The sequence below is a fragment of the Poromitra crassiceps genome, assembly GCF_964638095.1.
Source record: "Poromitra crassiceps genome assembly, chromosome: 3".
In the NCBI taxonomy this organism is placed as follows: Eukaryota; Metazoa; Chordata; class Actinopteri; order Beryciformes; family Melamphaidae; genus Poromitra; species Poromitra crassiceps.
The window spans coordinates 26,816,373-26,838,920 of record NC_139625.1 but is presented as its reverse complement, the minus strand read 5'-3'; the positions used below and the strand labels follow the sequence as shown (position 1 = coordinate 26,838,920).

At 43.8% G+C, this 22,548-nt stretch overlaps 2 protein-coding genes across 2 annotated transcripts; one reads left to right on the top strand and one right to left on the bottom strand.

The window, feature by feature from the left end:
- Window positions 1-1,762: 1,762 nt before the first annotated feature.
- Window positions 1,763-9,040, bottom strand: entpd5a (ectonucleoside triphosphate diphosphohydrolase 5a; the record flags this gene model as incomplete). The annotated part of the gene is made up of 13 exons (XM_083632797.1): window positions 1,763-3,139; window positions 3,373-3,488; window positions 4,374-4,430; window positions 4,534-4,677; window positions 5,362-5,463; window positions 5,552-5,613; window positions 5,773-5,852; window positions 5,952-6,040; window positions 6,504-6,539; window positions 7,135-7,210; window positions 7,611-7,754; window positions 8,129-8,208; window positions 8,593-9,040. The coding sequence occupies 13 exons, from the start codon at window positions 9,038-9,040 to the stop codon at window positions 3,056-3,058; spliced, it is 1,518 nt and encodes a 505-aa protein (XP_083488923.1). The 3' UTR covers window positions 1,763-3,055.
- A 4,113-nt stretch (window positions 9,041-13,153) lies between these two features.
- On the top strand, window positions 13,154-22,480 carry LOC310773047 (basal body-orientation factor 1-like; the record flags this gene model as incomplete). The annotated part of the gene is made up of 11 exons (XM_083632969.1): window positions 13,154-13,197; window positions 13,705-13,957; window positions 14,060-14,125; window positions 16,159-16,302; window positions 16,392-16,472; window positions 17,147-17,217; window positions 19,087-19,231; window positions 20,423-20,916; window positions 21,124-21,228; window positions 21,994-22,065; window positions 22,241-22,480. The coding sequence occupies 11 exons, from the start codon at window positions 13,154-13,156 to the stop codon at window positions 22,353-22,355; spliced, it is 1,590 nt and encodes a 529-aa protein (XP_083489095.1). The 3' UTR covers window positions 22,356-22,480.
- Window positions 22,481-22,548: the final 68 nt, after the last annotated feature.

Sequence of the window (22,548 nt, the reverse complement as noted above, 5' to 3'; positions counted from 1 at the left end):
CAAAAACATTCTAAATTGAACCCCCGCTCACTTCCTGTTGCAGTGTTTGCTATGGACATAAAAGAAAAAAAAACATTCAAGTGCAGGACTGACCATTCCGTGAAAACCATCTATACAGCTGAGCGGCGAAAACAAAAGTAACGATGTCGAGTGAATATTTCTGCAGTTTGCCGAATGCTGAGAAAAAGGAAGTGCTGTGGGGTTGCGCTCTGGTTCAGTGATGATGTCACTGATGTCATAGGCATTGTGACATCACTGATGATGTCATCAGTGGCACACACACACGAGAGCGATTGAGGGAGAGAGGAGAGGGAGGGACTGGGGGAGAGAAAGAGGGAGACGCGCGCCAATAGGGCAGGCAAGGCCACACAGCAGCCGAGCTGCGGGCAAGGCCGCATCATCATCAGTGATGATGTCATCAGTCTGAGGCTCATGAGAGAGACAAGCCCCCGTTCACAGAGTACGCCGAAGCAACGCTCAACTGGAAGCTCTACCTACGCTGAACCCACAAGTTTCATTTCGGCGTCCTTGTTAACAGGCGAAGCCGTTCACACCACCCGCGCACGTGCCACGCTGACGCCTTGCCGAAGCCACGCTCACGCCACGCTGAAGCGATCACTCAGGATTGATGCTGATTTTCCAAACGTGACGCGTGAAGCCAGGCATGAAGTCAATGGGAGTTGTGGGCGGCTTCAAGGTGCGAGACTAGGCACTGAGAGGAAAAGAGAAGGCGTCTCATGTGAACGGTAAGGCGTACGTTCAGCTTGTGCCTGCTTCAAGCTTCAGTTCTGCTTACGTTCGGCATCCTGTGTGAACAAGGGCTAAGGAGGCTCATGAGAGAGACTGAGGGAGAGGAGGAAAGTGATGGGGGGAGAGACTGAGGGAGAGAGAGAGGAAGACGTGCACGCGGCAATAGGGCAGGCAAGGCCACGCAGAAGCCGAGCTGCGGGCAAGGCCGAGCTGCAGGGCCAGCTCGATGAGCTGCAGGACAGCAAGGCCGAGCTGCAGGGCAGGCGAGCCCACATAGCGGGCAAGCCTAGGAATCGAGCGCGCGAGATGCCTAGTCTTAAAAACTTGCTTTGGTGCAAAATATATCCACGGTGAGAAAAAGTTTCTACAACTGCCCAGAGTATAATCTGAAAGACAGAATTTGGGTCTATTATGACAATACATACAGTATGTTAATATACTGTAGTATTTTGTACACATTACTCTGTATTGCAATAGGGAAAACCTTGACAAACCATGAAATGTATTATGTTAGGAACTACAGCTTGTTCATTCATTCTAAATTATGTGAAGCGTTTGTAATTCATATAAATGGACGATGCATGCAGAATTGATGCAGTCACAATGTCAGAAATCAGATGTATGCATAGATAAAATTATTTTCTGCACAAACAAGATTAAAGTTTATTTGTAAGCGGCGCATCCGCTTCTATACGTGACGTGTCCCTTTATAGCACAATGTCCATTCGTAATGTCGCATGAGAGGATATACCAATCCGGAGTAGCATTATGGAGAGTGGGGCATGGGGAGAAGGGGCCGACCAGCAGTGACACATGGATGTGATTTTTTACCCCAGAGTTCGGATGTGCACCCTATTTGATTACAGTTGGACTTTGTAAAAAAAAAGTATACATGTACACAAAGCACATTTTTCATGTTTTTATTAAAACATGTATAGTATACAACATATTTCACTGACATGGTTTTCAGAAAACAATTTACATTATGTCAGTCATCAGGTGATGCAACTGATGAACATGGAGGCATTTCTGAGCAATTGTGCAGCATTGAGTTTGTTTGCAATGCAAAAGCAGTTTGTCAAAGTACTTCACTAATAAAAGTTTACATTATGGTTTATATACAGCAGTAGTTATTGAACATGTTGAATACTGAAAATATGGCAAAGGCATGGAGAGCAGTTACACAGAACGTTCAAAAGTTATATGGACAAAGATTATTAAAATACTCTATAATTACATAATCTTTCAGTTATTTAAATATTTGTACAGTTCACACAAAAAAGACAAAAAAAAAAGGCATTTAGTGTTTGCATTTTGGACCCAGCTACGCACCAACAAATCAAGCTGTCATCATTTCTGTATTGAATATTTGTGGTTTATGTCTGTAAATGATGTTCTGTGATACCCTGATGACAGGTCTTTCCCATCGCAAGTCTTAAATATAGTTCAGACTTGGGGGCACTGCAATTTAGCCATGCTTGATAGGTGTGTTCCACTTTCAAATACAGGCATTCACTTCATACATGTAACAGCTAGGCCACACACTCTGTGAGACTTGTCTCTCCACAGTGCCTTCTTAGCCCCCCTGAGTCATGGCGAATCCAACACTCCTCGATGAATATTTACAACTCTGTAGACGACATCAAAGCAACAGATCGTGTCTTAGCTACAATATCTGCTAGTAAAGTGTTATGTGCAAAGTCAGAGGAAAATAAGCTTTTTGATGTCAACTACTGTATTTCCAACGATGTCGCGCACTCGTCTATAGCATCTTCTAAGGGCAAATTATTTTTCGGAGGTCCTGTAGAACAACTGACTACTTAGATGAAGAGAAGATTGCTTTGTAAGCATTTAGAAAAGCAACTAACGAAGTCCACTGTGTTGTACAGTGCACACCAGGCCCACAGTAAAGCACCAAAATTCCCTAAAAATCACAACTGGCTGCATTGATTCTTAGCTACCCTCTACACAATTACAAGTAGCTGAGTAAGACATTTCAGATCGGACGTCCATAAAGAAGCAAAAATGTAAACGCTTTCCTTTACAAAAATAAAGTCAGCTCACCAATTATGGGCTTAACATACAGTAGAAATAGCTGGCCTTATAAAAATATAGTGATTTCTTTTTCAACAGTTCTTGGAGCTTTGGCAGGGTGCTGAGGTTGAGGACGGGAGAGGGGTACTGTTGAAGGAGCATGGTGGGACGGGGTGCATCTGTGAGGGAGGGTGGATGGATGGAGGAAGGGGAAGCCCCACAGTGACAGGCTGGCCCTCTCAGTGCCTGCTGCAGTGGCAGCGCGCTGTCCTTAGTGGATGTTGAAGTTACGGAAGTGGTCAAAGGTGGCCCCCAGTGCCCAGCTTGTCTCTACGTTGTTCACCTTCTTGGCTAGCTGTTGAGCAGAGAGTGAAGAGTATCTCCATTAAAACATAACCAAAGAAAAAACATCTATTGTACTATAGATATAAAAAAAAAAAGTGTGTTTAAGTTTCATGACAAATGTTTTCTGAGATTATAGAGTACATTATTTGGGCCAATTGGATTTCCTTAAATAGCCTTTCTTATTTCAGGCATTGTATCTCTCTGCCTAGCCTGGCTCCAGTAACGTGGCCCTGACTGGCTCACCTGCAGCACAGTGGTGTCCTTGAAGCCAAACCCCTCCTTTAGCAGACAGGTGATATAAGTCATATCCATGCAGAGGAAGGGGCTGATAGCACGGTACTTGGTCATCTTGTTGCACACTGCAAACACAACAAGCCACAAGCTTCAGACAAAACATTAACACAGGTTTCACGTACCACTGACAGACAAACAAAAAGGCATTTGACTGAGACACCTTGGTGCATCACATGATGGAATCATGTTCCACCTAATAGTAAAAACACCTTTTCTAACCCCCGTGCTACATGATTAAAAGATGACCTTTCTGTTGTTTGGCTGAATAAACAGGGAGGTGCGAGGAGGACGGCTGAGGGTCAGCACAGGGCTGATGGTGGGTGGCAGTGTGTTTGAGTATGTGTCAGCCCCCAGGTGGTGTGTGGCTGTCAGGTGCCCTCCTGCCTGGGCGAGACAGACCTCTTCAGCTCAGCTGCCAGCCTAGCCATGTGACAGTGTTTCTCAACACAAACAGACTTATATAACACACCAACGCATTCCTGATGCAAAATCTGGCTCTACATGGACATTACCAGTGCCACACACCACCTGATGAGCATGCAAGGGTATTTTATAGTGATGTCATTAAAATATATAATGTATATTTAAAATATATATTTTATATTATATAATATATGTAATATAATATATATATATTTATATATATATATATATAATATATATTAAATTATATATATAAAAAAAATATATATATATAATATATTGGAAAGCCTATAATAAAATACATTTGTGTTATGATCTGTCTCCATCCATGAGACTTTTACTAAATAATGTATTGTGTTTTGTGGCAGGATAGGCTGTGCCAAGCTATTTGTGCACAAACAAGGTGCTTGTGCAAATGTTTTGTAGGTAGATTTAGTGGTTAGAAGACTGACATGTGAAGCCATGTAGGATTTTTGGTTTCTACTAGAACCACAGCTTATCCAGAGAAGACAAAATTTGACTCTCACCTTCCTTGGCTCTCTTCTTAAAATCCCTGACTTCGACTACACCACCTTGTCTGCCATCTGTGAGGGAAAAACACACGCAACTTAAATACAAATTTTCTGCAATAGACTACATGACAATTTACTTGAGAGAAAATGATAACTGTTCTCTGTGCCCACTCACCAATGAGACCTGACTCCACAGCTCTGTCAAAGTAGTAGGAGAAAGCATAGAAGATGCTGCTGCCCTTCACTTCAAATGGCTGGTGGACAATTCCTTTGATGACCTTCATCACCTCATAGTAGCACAGCTTATAGCCTGCATAGCCTGAACACAGAGAGGGAAAATGTTGTTTTGTCAAATAATCATTTGACTCATATTGAAAAACAGGAGGAAGAAGGGTGAGCTGGGGGCGCATGGAGGACACAGTGCAGTGGGGACAGCCTGGAGCCTCAAAGCTGTTTCACACGGCTTTCAGTCTGAGCCTCTGAGGTGAGGTCAGATGTCAGACAGGGGTTGAAGCCGGGGGCTCACCAGACCGTTATCCAAGGGAAGCCCAGGGAGGACCACTTTCACACAGCCCATGGGACTGGTTGGCTCGGTTGAACCAGCAAAACCATGTGCTGACAAGAGCGGCACTTAACACAGCCCTGTTGGGCTGTCTATTTTTACCACATAATTGTGAGCGGTCAAGATCAAGCCGCTTGTTACACAGAGAAATAACAGATCGGGGACTAGCCCAGTATCTTTTGGCTACTTGACTGTGGTATGGGAGTGACTGCCTTGTAGGCTATGTGAAGTTAACTGACAGTTTCCCTTGCATTTAAATACAAGGTTGACAAAACATGCATTTGGCACCAAGGTCCCAGAAACTCCAGTGGAAAATGTTCTCATCGGAGTCTGTATTTTATTGTAATGTATTCTATTGTGTTCCCTGGGAAAGGAATGCATGGATTACAGGATCCAAGGAGCTGGGAAGGCAATCAAAACCTCAAAGTACTTTAATCTTACCGTCCGGAATTCCACTAACTCTGTAGGTGCTTCCTCCAAAGGACACATCCTCTCTGAACTTCTTGGGTAGGCAGGAACTAGTGAAGAGTTTCCAATCTAGACCTAAGAGAGTAAAAACAAGAAATCAGGGTGCCATCTTCCATTGTACAGATCTATCCATGAATGACCTCAGAGGCAATAGATACTCTACCATCAGCTCCGAGTGCTCCAAGAGTCGCCAGTCGGGCCGCATACAGTCCGTTTCCAAGGTAGCTATGTGAGGATGAAATATATTAATGAAGGCAATGCATGAAGGGTTTTTATGTCTATATCAGCACATTCAACACTACTCCACAAAATAATAATAGGTGTGATTTCCCATGGCCAAAACAACTCCTATTACCAGGAGACATCCTCTTATCTATGATTTACCTGTGTGTGTAGAGTTGATATGTGTGGTTGAACATGTTGAATCTCGCAATGTAACTGGGTGGAGCAGAGAAAACCGTTTTCTGTTGGGCCAAAAACAAAGGTTTAGTGGTGTGCTGTTGGTAACGCTTATCAGCATTTTTCCAAATATATGTATTGCCCAAATTACATGTTTCATTCACCCTTGACTTGGGAAGGAAGGTGATCTGTGTAGATCCTCCACCCAAATCCAGGATTCCCACTGTCCTCTTTGTGTTGGAATACAGGTGACCTAAGGCAAACAGGCAGAACATTAACATGATATAATATAGAAAACTTGAGGATGCAATTCATCATCACTGCTGTAAACAGAGTATAGTGTATGACCTTGTGTTTAATTGCTTACTTCATTTAGAATTCATTCATTTGACCACCACCCGTGTCAGAACGATGCATGCTTACAGCTATTACCACAATGCAGACCGTGTCTGCGCCCATCAAGAGGGAAAGGACATTTTTTGTGTGTAAAACTCAAGGTGGGTTTTTAAATAAATGTGATGTTACATTAGCAGTGTCAAATGTGAGCAGATATACTGCTTGTTATTCCAAGCAGATCGGGGGCCAGTGATTCAAGTTTACAACTTCAGGCAGGAGACAAGAGTCTCTCACTGCCGGGCGTCTGTTTACATTGGAGCCTCAGATATGAGCCTCCTGACCACTAACACCACCGTAGCAAAACACAAGCAATGTCTTACCTGTGAGGAAGTTCACTGTGACCCAGGCGAGGATTCCTAACCGAAGCACATGGAAGAAAATATCTGCATTAGCGAAACCCTGAGAAGTGACTGCTACAACTGAGCTAACACAGTTCAATTCTGCCATTCAAACATGTCCAAGCACAAAGAACAAGCCATAGCTGCAGCTGACTAATGCGTTGCTCTAGCTTTGGTTCATTAGGCTGATATTATAGGAGCAGTGTTGGTCTAACATGTAGGATTGCAGACCAGCCCAGGTAATTACAATTGTCTCAGATGTCAAGTTATTGCACTCATAAATTGGGGATAATGGGCACATACTGTATGATGAAACATAACTTAGTGAGGGTGTCTTAATGAGTGATGTGGAGGATCACGTTAAATTATTGGGCGTGGGACAGCAACTCAGACGAGCATATTTTATTGTCCCAACGAGGTAGACCTCTTGTAAAAAGACTTTTATGAGAGCGGTACTGGTACTGTAGATGCATCCTTAGTGAATGAGGCAGTTCCAAGCACCTGGTCAGACAATACCTCAGTCAACCTACTGTAACCCATAACCACAATTACCCACTTTCTAACAATAAACAACAACAAAACTCCTGTTTTAACATTACAGACGATGACCTACCTTCATTCGTCCCATTCATGATGGAAACGCTGTTGTTTGGCACAAAGAAAGGGGACTCCTGAAATACCTCTCGGACCTGTGGAGAAGATGCATTCACATTTCATTATCATTTTTCACTGACCATGCGTTAAAACAATGCTGCTGTCATAACCTACTGCTGATGTTAGTATCCAGGCTATCTAGACTCTCGCAGACAAACTGTGTCTGTGTTCTGTGTGTGGCAGATCGCTCAGCCACAAGCATGGTTGGAACAGTAGCCTAGAGTTAATAATTTAAATGACAAATATGGCTTCTCCACACAACCCCAGAACAGCTGTTTTTTGTCAGATGATAGCCACCAAATGGGCAGACTTGCCCTGTTTTTTCCTTTTTTCAAGGAAACTTGTAAGCACTTAGTGGTTTCTCATCCCGCTCCTTGGCGGGACGGGCAGTGCTCGTGCCAAACTGTCTGAGGGTAGAGAGAAAACGTGCCTCACCTCATCTAAAAGAGCATTGGCATTGGCTTCAGGCAGCAGACGCAGACCAGCTGTGGCTTTCAGGACCACTGGGGTCCGCTTCCAGTCCTCCTCTGGCACAGTCTTCTTGGCAATCTTCAGCAGCTGTCGGACGGTGTTGCCGCCCTGAAGAGGAGACGGCAATCAGTTACAACCAACATAGTACTTCTACTGACAGAGCAATCACCAAGAAAGAAGGAAAGAATTAATGAATGAATCAATGAATTACATTTCCCCTAACCAAAACGCTTCATTCAATGATGAAAGTCTTTAAAAACATGTGCTCCTCTAATCATCTGGCAGTAAAATTGAAGGTAAGAGCATAAGTCAAGACAGCACTGGGCAGTAGTGACAGATCAGCAGGAGACATTGTAATTACATAGTCCCTACATCATATGAACCCAACCCAGAGAAAATCCTAGTGGTTTAGTGGTTTTCAGACAGTGGACAACTCCCTAATAACTGATCATTAATTATGAGTAATGGCAGAATTGGCATACCTCTTCTGGGTTGTCTCGGTAAGCAGACAAACCGGGCTTCACTGCATGGTACATTTCATTGTCCAGGACCGGCAACTCCACTAGAAGAGAGAAGTGGGTGTCACAGAATAAACCAAACAGCTAACAGCACGAGAGGGAAAAAAGTGTATTACTTTTTTTTACAGACTTGCAACATCAGTAAAATGTAATTGCACAGCATTCCTTTTACAACTCAAAATATTTATAATTCCAGATGCAATTTTTAGCAGTGAGTTGTGTAGCGCCCCCTCAAAGAATGAGTCAGACAGACAAATTAAAATTGCAGCTTAGCTACTTTTAGACTATTTGCCCATGCTCTCTAACCACCCTGCCGGTGCATGTTTGCCTTACACCGCACAGTGACCTAACAAGCAGACTCACTGGAAGCCGGGAGCATGTGATGTGCTGAGAGAGAGAGAGAGAGAGAGAGAGAGGGGAACACTCACCTGGGTCTTTCTGGATGAACTTATAGATGTGGATCCTGGTGCCAGTGCTGCCAGCATCGAACATGACCCCATAGAAAACCCGGCTCATGTTGACAGGTGTCGAGGCTTCGGGCACCGGGTGAAAGACCTCAGGTGGGTGGTAAGGCTCAGGTGCGGGATGCAGGACTTCGGGCACCGGGTTGAAAGCCTCGGGTAGGACGGGGTGGAGAGCGTCAGGTGCTGGGTGGAACACCTCGGGGATCTCAGGGTAGGTCTGGACGGGCTGGGCGGCTTCAGGCAACGGGTTGGGGTTGGAGACCTCGGGCAGGTGGTTTGAATTGGCGGTGTATTCGCGGTAGCGGTAGTGGGGGATGTAGCGGTGGTGCCGATAGTAGGTCGCCTCCACTGGAAAGAGGCTCCCGGCCAGAAGCCACACGGACACAGTCAAGAGCAAACTCGGAGTAGCCATTGTTTTCACAGCCCGGAGAGGAGAGGGACAGCTGCGGTGGCTTTTCCCAAGGAAAAAAGAAAAAGCGGAGGAAAAGCCGGTGGATGCTGGCGTAAAGCTCTTGCTCAGAGAGGCCCTACTGGGGTGTGGAGGACAGGCAGAGTGGATCGCGATGCTCACTCAAGACTGTCCGGTCATCTGTTTACAGTATATAAAGACATAAGAGCTTGGCACCGGGCCACCCCGACAGCAGCCATCAACCAATCATGTGGCGGTCCATCCCAGCTCCTGCCACACAGTCCCCTCCAGTGGGAGCTGGAGGCAGGAGGAGAGGAGGCTCACTACCTGCTGCTGACATTTTTTCCCTTTTTCTTTTTTAGATTATTTTGGGCTATATGTTTTTCCCCTCTTCATCTTTAGTGGGTAATTTGGAGCCAAGAATCCCCCTAAAAGAAGAAAGGGGGATTTATCAAGACATCAAAATGAATGGCTCACACAGAAACTTGGAGCAATGGTCTTAAAATACATTTTATGAGTGTATTTTAATTAAGACTTGCAGAGCAACTTGCTTCAAAAATTCCTTCAGCTACACGTTTTCCTACTTTCACAAGTGCTCCGATTTGACCTCTTACCTAAATTAGCAGCAGTGATGTAATAAACTTTCTATTTCGACTTATTTAATTGGAAGTGCTTGCTTTTTTTAGATGCACAGAAACAGCCAATTAGTGTTTTTAAATTAAATCTCGTATGAATGGCATCGTGGAAATGGTGCAAATAGCAGTTATGAATGTCATCGCTATAGTGAAATGTTGGTTTTCAAATGTTTAATTATTTTGGGATTTTTTTTTAACTACGGAAAGCAATATTTAAAATGCTATGGCACTTTGTGGGAAAGACATTAAAGGGCATTACAATCAAGAGAAACCCCAAAAGAAGAATGATGGCTTATAAACAGAAAATGTGGGTCATTGTGCGGCAAAGAGTTGCTGCACATATTTTGCACTGCTACCTGACTGACAGACCAGCTCAGCAGCTGAATGATGCAATGCATACATACATGTGCAGAATTGCCCCACAACAACCCTCTTCATGCTACATCATGACGTGTACAAGAATCACCACATTAGAAACCCCACTGCTGCCCTTTCACAAACCTTACTTTCAAAAAGATGTGCAAATGTGACTTGCACTCCAACTGGCATCAAACTTAAAAGAATGTCAGCAATCATCTCACTCCCACTCATCCCTGTGTTAACCACAGGCTTTCCAAGGGAAAAATATTTGGGCACGTTTCACGAGAGAATGCATGAAAAGCATGAGTGGCTGTTTCTCCGATTTAGGTGGCTGGCTGGCAGGGCATATGGACCATGCTGTAGTGTATCAGCTAATTCATCCCCATGTAATGTTCAGAGCTCCTGGTTTCAGGGAGGGAGGCAGAGGCATTAAAAGGATATCCCACAGCAGTGCAGCACAGAGGACCTTACTTGAACTGGGATTTGTATTGAGCTTGTGATATCCATCACCTGCTGTGTAGGCTATGGCCTATCAACAGAGGGATGGAGGGCTGAAACAAGAGGCATTGGCATCCCCGGTAAACTAAGACCAATCTGAACATATGCCCATACAATCAGTGAAGCTGTTTCACCTCACAGAGTAGGTGAGTGAGGCAGAAAGTGAGCTGTCAGCCATGCCCAGTCAGGAGGGTGAGCAGGGGCAGAGGTCCTGCAGATTGGCACAAGGCAGTGCAGGGAGGAAGTCCACAGAGAGGACAATGTGGAAAATGGGAGGGTGGGGCTTGGCACCAGTGTTCGCCCATCATGCCATTGCACTCCCAGGACACTCCGCTGTGTTCCAACACTGTAATTTGGACTAAAAATATTGGACTTTCTTTCCTCCTTCCTTTTTTCTAAATGCCGTGGCTACTTTTTTCAATCCTGTGGCTCACCAGAATGGTCTTTCGCCCCTATCAAAGCATGCATGCACAAGACCTCTGACTGACATGTGCCAGTATCCTGGTTGCCAACAATGTGATCATGTGGTCAATCAGCATGACTGTAAAAACATGTTCATTACAACATGAACATATATAAATATTCAAAGACATGTCTGCAGAGTGTCCTAATTTTATTCATTCTAAAATATTTGATGGATATAGGCCTAATTCTTACTCTGTCAAGATGATGTTCACGCACATAATTGTGGTTAAAGGTTAAAGTAAGTAAAGTAAAAGTTATGGATCATGTAGATCATGCATGTTTTACCAGCTGTTAACTGAATTATGCCAGCTGAATTACAGCAGACCGCACCCACCTCTGTGGCCCAATCACAAGAAGCGACAGGGCCAAACATTTGTGATTATTCATTTGTACCTATACTGCTGTATTTATTTGTTTAATGCTCAGTTATGTGATTATCAAGCATAAGGACTTGAAGGAAATGAATGGAGCTCACCTCTAAACCAACAACTTTTTCACTATAGGGGGGACTTTGAGGGTGGTCAATGATAACTATTCTGCATGATGGGAATGTTTTTGTCTGTTTTATTGTGTCTTGTCTTATCTTGTCTGGTTCTGTGCTTTATATCTCTTTATTGTCTCACCGCATTGAATTTCCCCATATCTACCCATCTATCAAACCACCTTTTGGCACTTTGATGTTGTAGTATTTAAAGCATGCTTTAGTCTTCAACACACAGACCTAGCACTTCAATGGTGTAATTATAATATGATGCGATGGATGGATGGGAGCAATTGCTTGACAGGTGTATCCTCCAAGTAAACTGTCACATTCAAAGCCATGCAAATGTGCACTGCCACGAGCCTCGTAAGGTGGCACTATATAGCATGACACAGCATAAGAGGTCGTTTGAATACAAGGTTCGCTATTTTGTTTCAAGCAAGCCGAAACCGTAAAGCATGAGAAGGGACCCCAGCTTTGTAATCTAAACCATGCAATCTATTATTAATATGCTGCAATGTTGCCCTCAGGAATGCCATGTTTGTGGGTGTCCTACCCCAAAAAGGCTATTGAAGAGACCTAAACCTTGTCATTACAATTCCAATGATAATGACAGCTTTGAAAAGCTCAGGGTTATTTCAGTTTTCTCTCTTCACTGTCATAGCAATTACCTTTAAATTTAGTCTTCAAACTTTGTGCATGATGCCAGAGCAGAGAGCTACCCTATATGTTTCAGTTTACAGTAGCTACACCCTGACATTTTGCGATATCTACTTTTTTGTTTGTTGAAAGATGTTCGCTAGACAATCTCTGGCTTCCGCATATGAGCTGAACAAGATGATGGAAGGCATTCAGTGGTTCTTCTGAGCTGAAATTATGACTTGCACTAACTTTACATTGTTTCTTTTGGATGAGGCTCTCCGAAGATGTAAAGGCAACTGCAATTCAATTGATCTTAGTGGCTTTCGCTTAAATGTTATGTTTGGATGGCAGTGAGCAACTAATTGTTATTTTCAGGGAAACATGAACAATATTGTTGTCAAAAGGCAAAATCTATGTCATGTTGTTATCATGTGGGAGGAGATCATGTGCAAACAGATCCTGTTTGATAGAACCCAGCATGTGGTGACCATAATTACAAGCCAAGTGACAAATATGCAGTCATCCTGTGTCAGTTCAGACTCTAAACATTCAGTGAAACAGACATTGAAATGTTGTAACAATCTACCACATTGTCTAACATATATTCACAACTCTATTTTGAGCTTACACAGACATTCCGTCACATTCTGAAATACACAATACAATACACATAGCCTATGCTTTTTCTGATTCCAAACATAACCTTGAAGTCCCATATTGCTATCATACACTACCCTGCAAACAAACCTGGAAAATGTTGCAGCAAACATCAAATGTACATAATCGGGTTGCCAGTTGACCAGTAGTCCTGGCGCACTGGCAACCCAAAGAACTTTGGCTGTTCCCTTGGTGACAGCATCTCTATGGCAACAACATTGTAAACAAAACTTCCCTGCAGGTTCCAGAGGGTATCGTTAGCTGAACTTTAACTGCTATCGGGTAGCTAATTAACGTGCAAAGTATCACATCTTCTTCTTGTTAAAGTGGTCAACACAAGCTTGTATTCTTTTCTTTTTTTAGCCAGTGTCCGCAGTGATGCCGAAGAAGAAGGCAGTAAAAGGAAAGAAGGGGAAAGGCGGGTAAGTGAGCAACATCTAACATTCGCTAACACTATTTGTAAAATGTTCACATTATTCCACTTTATAATTTCTGCAATTCCTTAGCGTACTTACTTCCTTACTTAGCCTACTTACTTCCTTAGCCTACTTACTTCCTTAGCTTACATACTTACCTAGCCTATTTACTTACTGTGCTTACGTAAAGGGACACTCCACCGAAAAACAATGCTGATTTATTTTGCACATGATCTCACACATATCCGAAAACTGTAAACCGTTTTGCAGGCATTCATTTAGTTTGAGAGTTATTGAGAGTTGATTTGAGTTAAGTTGTGGGCCAGTGATGTCATTCATGCATACGTAAATGACATCACTGGCCCACAACTTTAACTCACATCAACTCTCAATAACTGAGTTGAATGACTACAGTTCACCGTTTTCACATAGCCTATGTGTGAGCTTATGTGAAAAAATAAATCATAAATCATTTTCGGTGGAGTTTAACGTTACTTACTTTATTTATCACAGAAAAGGAAAGAAGGAGGACAAACAAGAGTCAAAAGCCGACAGAGAGACTGACATCGAGAAGGCAAAGGCCAACGCAGCTCTCTGGGAGGCAAGGTTAGAGGTCACTGAGCAGTCACGCGTGCAGTACCGTGAAGCTGGCCGCACACTCGCACGAGCCAATGAAGAACTCACCAACCAGCAGTATCACACCGAAAAGGACACCATTGATATAATTGGTCTGTTGAAGAGAAAGGATGTTGAGAAAGAGGAGAAGGTTGGGATGAGATGTGGCCATGATAACAAACATATTACAATGTAGATGAACATGGAGTATACCTACACAGTCATAACGCATATCGTGTGATCCATTTGACAGATAATGAGGCTGGAGGATGAACTCAAATGTCAAAAAGCACTTGCACGTGAAGAGCAGGACAAGCTGGTAAGTTGAGACATATATACCATAGCCTATAAAGTTACAATCAGCAGAGACAAACCATTGAAACAAAACATGTAAAATGCACAAGGATAGCATTTTAAACGCGTTGCTTGCTTCAAGTGTCAAAAGTGTGTATTAAAACTTTAGTATCTGAAAAATGTGCTGTGCTGTGCTGTGTCTAAACAGTTGTCTTCTATGTAATTATGCTGCCATTTATTATGCAAGAAAAAAAGCAACCAAACAAAGCAGTCATAAAACAGAGAAACAAACCCTTACATTTCGAGTTACACTATGGTCCAAAAATATTTGAATCCTTGTCAGTGGCCACAGAAAAAACAAAAGCAAAGATAATTTAAATGCGCTTGGTCTGGAAAAGACAGTCACACTGCTGGTCTTGATGTGTTATTCAGTCCATGTCACAGATCTTTGCTCCAAAACAGTGGTTCTCAACTGGTCTACCCACATTTTTCCTTAGTCATTAAGTCGTGACATGGTCGTGACCCAAATTTCAGATTTTTTTTATACCACTCAAATTTATTTCACTAAAAATAGTATAGTAATACACAATGCCTTCATGCACTGTTAAAAAACATGACAAAAAAAGTGCAACAAAATTGCAACTAGGGCTAAAAACCCAATGAAATAAAAAAGCAGACTTATCTTGAATTCCAGACCGATATGTTTTTTAAAGTTAAAGTGGTGATGCGCATCAAGTTTCAAGAATCGGAATTATTTCACTAAAACAAGTCGAGACAACAGCATTTGGGAATATTTGGATTTTTTTCCCAATGGGCATCCGCAAGCCTCTCAAAACGGCCCCGCGACCCACATTTGGGTGCCGACCCACCAGTTGAGACCCTGCTTTAAAACATCAGTCAAGTTATGCAACACATTAGACATAGGAGCTCATTTTGGATCTTTACTGGCCATTATTAGTTGTGATCAAACTATCAAGCTGCCATTCCAATATCCAAGGAACTTTGCAAGGCTAATGTGCAAAGAAAAAAAAAAGCTTTTGCTAACAGCTGTTTTCCATCTTCCAACTCTTACTTCATGCTGGTAAAATCAGATCCAATAAGCTTCTGAGGAACAAAAAAGAGGCTTGGTCTGGACCAACTTGAAACATCCCTATTTTAGACATGCATGGAACTGTCACATATGTCAGTGTTGGAAAGGAAATATTGTTGTGGTCGACTAAAGATGTGACTTCAAGACATTCTCCTCAATGGCCTTTTCTCATTGTGAGGTGATAAAATGGTTCATCTTGAAAATGGACTTAGCTAATGGAAACTACTTCATCAAGGCCACTCAGAGAACATGAATGCACTGGCTTTTGTCTAAGGAGTTAGACATGATTAAACATTTTAGTGTTGAGAAAATCATTCAGCCAAATAATATCATAAAGAGTTTTCCAACGGCAGTTAACCTCATTAGGAAAAAGATCATTAAATGTGACAAAGCACATTGGCACTTTGGTGGATAATCTTTGGAAAGACGATGACCGTTTGATAGATTGCAGTCCTGGAAATTGTACATACTGCAAACCCACTTCCATACATTACATACTGCAGATTGGTATGTTTGTGTTGTCGAGCAGCGTTATCTGAAGAATAACAATTAGGCCTAAAGTTGTAATCAGATGCTAGATAACCTCTCATTTAGTCATCATGTACATGGTTGTGGGTGCATGTTTTGCTAGTCTCTCATGACTTTGGTCACTTTGTAACATTTTTGCTCTGTATGGCGTGTCCACAGTAGCAGTTGGCTCTGACTTGAGGTATTCAGCCTGAGGGATCTGTGCGTAAGTTGGGTTGGACTGCACAGACCATGGCCCATGTGAACCTTGAGACAAGATTCTCTTCCCAGCTGTTATGAGCTGTGCTCTCTTCCTGGAAACTGTTTGGAACTGCTCTTTCACATAGACAAGTTGATGCATTTTTACAGTTTAGGCATACAGATAATGTGTTTGCCAATGATTTAAAAAAAAAGTTGATTATTGCCTGTGCAGTATCTAATCATGTGATTGGTTGTAACAGGTTGAAGATTACACTCTTCAAATCAATGCGTTGGAGGAACTGTTCAAAAAGAGATCCAGTGATTTCAATATGATCCAGGGAGAAATGAAGGCAATCAAGGAGTTTCATAAGAAGAAAGCCCAGATGGAGCAGGAGCTCAGCAGTGTGAGGAAAAAGAGAAAACCCTCTTTACAGAGTGGTCAGGCTTTATCACAGAATGTTACCACTAACCATTACCATGATGTGTTTTGTAGATTAAAGAAAGCATGTACAATGCTGACAAGGAGCACAGGGAAAACCTGAATAGAATGGAGCGCAAATTCTTCACTGAAAAGGTATCATCCAAATCACACAATTTTCCTGTTCAATTTGGTCCTAGAAACCCCTATTGTAGTGGGAACTACCACACAAGTGGTTTGAGCAGGCTACTTTGCCAGGGTTTTGTCTGGTATGGTCCCAGCAAGGGGACCGGAATTAGCCCCCCTTCCCCCATTGGTCCCCACTTTATGCCCCTGGCCCACATTCATTTTAAGTCGCAGGCGTCACGGCTGGTGTGAGCCCATCGTAAGATGGTCTCTAGTGATGAAGTGAAAACTTTGGTCAAATGTCACCATCTTGCGATCGGATCACACCAGCCGCGATGCCCGTGACTTAAAACAAATGGGGGCCAGGGGTGTAGAATGGGGGGGCCCTACTTCCGGTCCCCATGCATTTTCAAACTCATTTTGATCTGAACTACACACCTGTAAAGTTTCGGGACTGCATCCTGCACGGTTGTGTGACGCGCTATCGTGGACAGACAGACAGACCTATAACACCTGGCAAAGTACTAAAACCCGCATCTGTGGTAGTTAATTTATAATGTGGTTCCTATTGACGGCTAGATGAGGGAAGACGTTTGTGGGGGGAAATGCTGATATTATCAGAATCTTAAGTGACATTTGTGTATTTAGCCTGGCCAAGCTGAGAGGCCCAGATGGAGCAGTGAGTTGTGTGCATTACCTTGCAGGTTCGCCTGGAGAAGGAAGCGGAGCAGAGGATAGCCTTACTGGCTGAGAGGGCCCATAATGAAGCCATTGTGTGAGTGTGTCTCTGCTGTCCTGTCACAATCTAATTTTATCCTTCAAACTGTACCTTCAGGGAATGGGAAAGAAAAGGGAAAATGTATATACGTACATGTATATATATATAAACTAACTAAGGTTATTATCTTGACCACACTGGTTTGTCATATTCAAGATATGTACATCACCTAAGCCAACGCTCACATCCTCGCCTGTCTCAGAATGCCTTTCAGGGAGGAGGGTAGCATGTGTGGAACACCTCTGTTTATTAGTTTTGAAACCATAAGAAGTATATTTTACCTCCGCCATGTTTAGTTATTTTTTTTACAGCCTGTAAAACATCTATGTTGATACTGGTGTGGCCCTGCTGCTTTTAGCCTTCAGTGCCAGTAATTGATTTAAGTTTGAACATACTCAACTTGCTTTGAGCCAGTTTCATTCATTTTGATGACTATAAGAACCAGGAAAACCAAGTATGTGGGTTATGCTCTACATGCGCAGATCCCAAATCCATTCACCTCCAGAGCCAATTTACCACCTGTCTCTCAAAAAGCAGTTGAAAATACCAATAAAGTGTATTAAATAATTCTTGGCATTTGGATTGAGCCTATTCTACTTAGAATACCAGATGGTGGGGTTAACTGTATTAGTCAGTTCAAAAAGTGTAAGGCAAGTTGTCAATGCCATAAAAGTATGTTAAATTGACATCCAAATACTGTACTTACAGTAGTACAATCATGATACTCATTGTATTATTATTATTGTGCTTGCTGAAAGCAAGCCACAATCTATAAAGTCCCCCATACTTATTATCTTCTTTACTATATAATCACAAAATGTCTGTCTGTCTGTCCATCCATCTGAGCACATTGATCTCCCCAGCCGTTGCTCCGATCGCCTCCAACAATGGCCAAAACACTTTTCAGGGGTCTGGAATGAATGTGGTGCAAAAAAAAGAAAAGAAAGAAATCTGCCCACAGGGGCCACTACAGCGATACTTTTTTAGGCCTTCACACTCACAGAGCCATAGATACAGTCGGTCTGTGTGGGAATGCCCACACAGACAGACTACTACCGACTACTATGGCTGGCACGCGAGTGGGTGCTGTCTGCCTGGGCTGGGCTAGCAGCTAAATGCTAACTATGCTGAATGGGGAGAACGGGAGGATTTACCCCACCCTGATCATGTCCCCAGCCTGCTACCCCAGCGTCTACGGCGAGACATCAACTCAACCTATTGTGACATCATCAGCATCCCTCCCCTACTTCCCATATCACTTGAGCAATTGTGATGTCATCAGTGATGATGTCATCAGTGATGTCACTCAAGGAATTGTGATGTCATCAGTGATGCACTCAAGCAAGTTCGCTGCCGAGTTTCGCATGTCTGATTTTGGGGGGCAGGTCTCTCTGCTTTGTTCAGCTCAACAGTCATGGTAAACCCAGACAAACCTGAGGCCTTTTGACTGAGGGCCTGGGATGAACAGGAGCTACACTCCAAACAGCCAATCCCATGATGACAGAGACAAGGGCAGCAGAGCAAGCTTCAGCTGGAGCACTCCTACTGGTCCTCCAACACCAGTCTCCCATGGAAGGGATATATATCCTAGGCCAGACCTGCTTAGCTTCCACAGGAAAGCCAGTAATAATGTAATGCAGGAGCCACTGGTGCTGACATCAGTGACATGTATTGTCCTACTTGGCAAACCCCACACATCTGGTACACCATGCTGGTTAAAACAAAAATATTGTCTGACAGGTGTGGCCTGGAGTCAAGATTCATAGTGGTGGTGGAAATCCCAGTTAATAATTAGAGAGAACTTGAACCATGACATGAATGTCTCACTTCCTCCGTGGTTCATCTGTTTGTATGAAAAACTCTCAGGCAGCTGGACGATGCCTCACGCTCTGTGTTCAAGGACAACGTACGACTCAACCAAGCGCTGCATTATCACATAAAGGAGGCTGGGGATCTGCAGAAACTGACGACATCATTGGCTGAAGAAAATGCCTCCCTGGTACAGAACAAGGTATGTTTGAACCAGGGGACAGCAAATAGGAATGTTACTACTAGGCAGTAGGTACTGACAGTCCTTGGACAGGGTCCATTCATCTCCAAAAAGCCACTTTCAATCATTTCAGTCATGAAACACCTGTCAGATCTGTGGAGAATGTATTTCAGGTGGTTTTTCCCTCGTGTTGTTTACTTGTGCTGACCCTGTGTATTTTGCTTGTGGTCCTACTTTCCCCTCACCTCCTGACTACTGGCCAGCCTCTCAGTAGTTGGTGGTTGTGGTGAGTTTCCAGTGGTTCAGTGGCTTCACCCCCCGACACTTTTCCGGCACTGATTCATCAAGACAAACACATATTGGGTTCCTTAATCCTGCCCCTAATAATGACAATAAATCAAGGCAAAGGAGTAAATCCACCTACTGGAAAGTAGAAAGTGGCTATTCAGCAACATACTACTTCTACTTTCTAAGAACTACTTTCTAAGAAGTAGTGTCATTTTATCCGATCACTGTGATGTGATCGGATAAAATGAAACATGCAGTTGCTGATGTATCACAAATCCTTATCCATCCGATTTGCTCTATTGGCATCCTCCTACTATAAAATGAGGAAAACTCGGGCATCCAGGTAGTGCAGCGGTAGATTCCCTGCCTACCAACACGAGGGTCGTAGGTTCGAGCACCCGTGTTACCTCTGGCTTGTTCGGGCATCCATACAGGAACAATTGGCCGTGTCTGCGGGTGGGAAGCCGGATTAAGGGTGTGTCCTAGCCGCTGCACTAGCTGGTCGGTCGGGGTGCCTGTTCTGGGGGGAATAGCGTGATCCTCACATGCTCTACGTCCTGCCGGTGAAACTCCTTGCTATCAGGTGAAAAGAAGCAGCTGGTGACTGCACATGTATCGGAGGAAGCATGTGCTAGTCTACACCCTCCCGAGAACGGCAGAGGGAGTGGAGCAATGTCTGTCTGCATCCATTCATCTCAACGGGTTAGCCAATCAATCCTGAAACTTCACATGGGCATTAAGCATTGGCATATGCAGGGACTAACAAAGCTGATTTTTCAATTTCCCAAATTTACACTGCTTATGACCATTTATTTGGCAAGTCTGCGCAGAGCTGTGGCACGTGGAAATGAAAGAGCTCGCCAAAGTAAGCCTGTTACCATCCATGTTAAGACTGGCCCTTTACTCTTCCTCTTCCTCTCCCAGGGGACCAGGGAGGAGATGACGAGGCAGAATGCCACTCAGATGAAGACCCAAAGGCAGGAGATATCTGAACTGAAAGCCAAGGTGGCCACCCTGGAGCGAGCCCTGGAGCTGATGGTTGGGGAATTGGAGCAGGAAAATAAAGACACACACCAGCGTGCTGTGGTCAGAACCCAGGCCAGCCAGGTGGAGTTGGAGAAGCTGCAGAAGGTGCTGGGGATGCGGGAGAAGGAGATGGGTCGCATCAAGCGTCTGGCGGGCAGCATTGTAGAGCAGCGCACAGAGCTGGAGCGATTCTTCCATGAGGCGCTGTTTCAGGTGAAGCAGGAGATCCAGGCCAGCCGGCTGCAGTACAGGGAGGAGGCGCTCCAGGCGTACCGCAGGAGGATGAGTGAGGCCAGGGCGGGAAAGCTCAAGTTCCCCCTCATCCGCACCTTCCACAAAAGCCCCCACAGCACCAACTGTGTCTATTCAGACATGGAGGAGGCTGAGAGGTGGTAGGTTCTATTCCCATCACTTGCTATTTACGGCAGTCTGCGTCTTTTATATTTTTTAATTGCACCAAGTCACCTGCAACTCATTGTGTTCATTCAGACCCCTACTACACAGTTTACATCTTGACACAGCCTATGCTTTGTAAATGAATATGTGTCATGGTTGTGGTTCACATTCATTCTGCTTTCCTCTACCTTTGTGTTTTTTAGGCCTCATGTCCAGGGCGACAAGGTGGACATCTCCGATCTCACCTGGGAGCAGAAGGAGAAAGTGCTTAGGCTTCTCTTTGCAAAGATGAATGGACAGAAGGCAAGGTACTGTGAAACCTCAAACATCTGGATCATGCTGGTTGCTTATGTTGCTTCCTCTTTGTTTTGTTTTGTCTTCTTCGTTGCCTAATGGCTTCAGTAGATAACACCATCCACTTGGAATCTTTGAAAATCAATTGAAACTTCTGGCACAATTAAGAACTGTAGTGACACCAAGCAGTAGTTCAAGCTGAACTTCTTGTGACTCCTCCCTCTTAATGTTTTAAACAGCCATTTTCTCAGCAGAAGAGGATACCATAAAACATCAGTTAGGCTCAACCAATTTTCTTTTCCGTCCAACAGCTTAAAAAGAATGAAGAAAGAGTCTGGGCACAATAGTAAAAATAGGCCCGGCCGCAGAGTCGTGTGCTTGGAAACAAACATCTGGTCACGTCCATTTGCCTTCAGCCTATTGGACCCACTTCACGTGGACTAAAAGTTCATTTTGTCCTTTGAAACGCTTGTGGTCAGGGAGCAGCTGGAAACTTGATTTTCAGAACGGAGTGTGCAGGGGTTCTGGATGTATGGGGGGATGGCTGGGCAGAGTAGACGTACAGTATATTCATGTTCACAGTGGTCTGGCACCTAGTCCAGCAGAATAACATGCAGCATTTGGCGACTCCAGAGGGTCAATTTACCGCATCTCGGCCCATGTGCATTGCACTGACCCAAAGTAACCCCTTTCCAAGGCAGGCTACAGGCCCCACCGAATACACACGCCACTTTGTAAAACACGGCCTTTCAAAATGATGTACTTTATTTCCCTGATAGGAACGCCAGCCACCCTTTGGCTTTGTCTGCATCCTCTGAGAAGAAGAAGGATACGGACAGTGATGCTGCTGGGTAAGGCACCAAAAGAATGCGTGAGAATACAAGCTACATCGTCTCCTTGTAATTACAAAGCGTGCACAGATTTATTGGTCCCACATTGCATGTTTATCCGAAAACTCATTTGGCTGCGAGACCATGATGCGTGCATGTGATTTATCAGACAGTTGCATTCTAGCATTGCATAATGACGACTGTCTTCCAGAATTACAGAGGAGTTGTCCCTGGTGACCTTCCTTACCCAGGCGCCTGTGTTCGACCTGCCCTCCAACCCAAACAGACTGCCAGATATACACACCACATGACCTCTGTCTGGCCTGGGATGCTTACATTGCACATTGCACTATCACACACACACCCTGGGCTGTCTGCTGCTGCATATGCAACCTTCCCACAGAAATGTCAATTATGTCTCTATTAGAGTGCAGGATGTTTGTTTGTGCTCATTATAAAAACCTAAATTGCATATACAAGGCTCATATGAATGTTCTTTCAGGA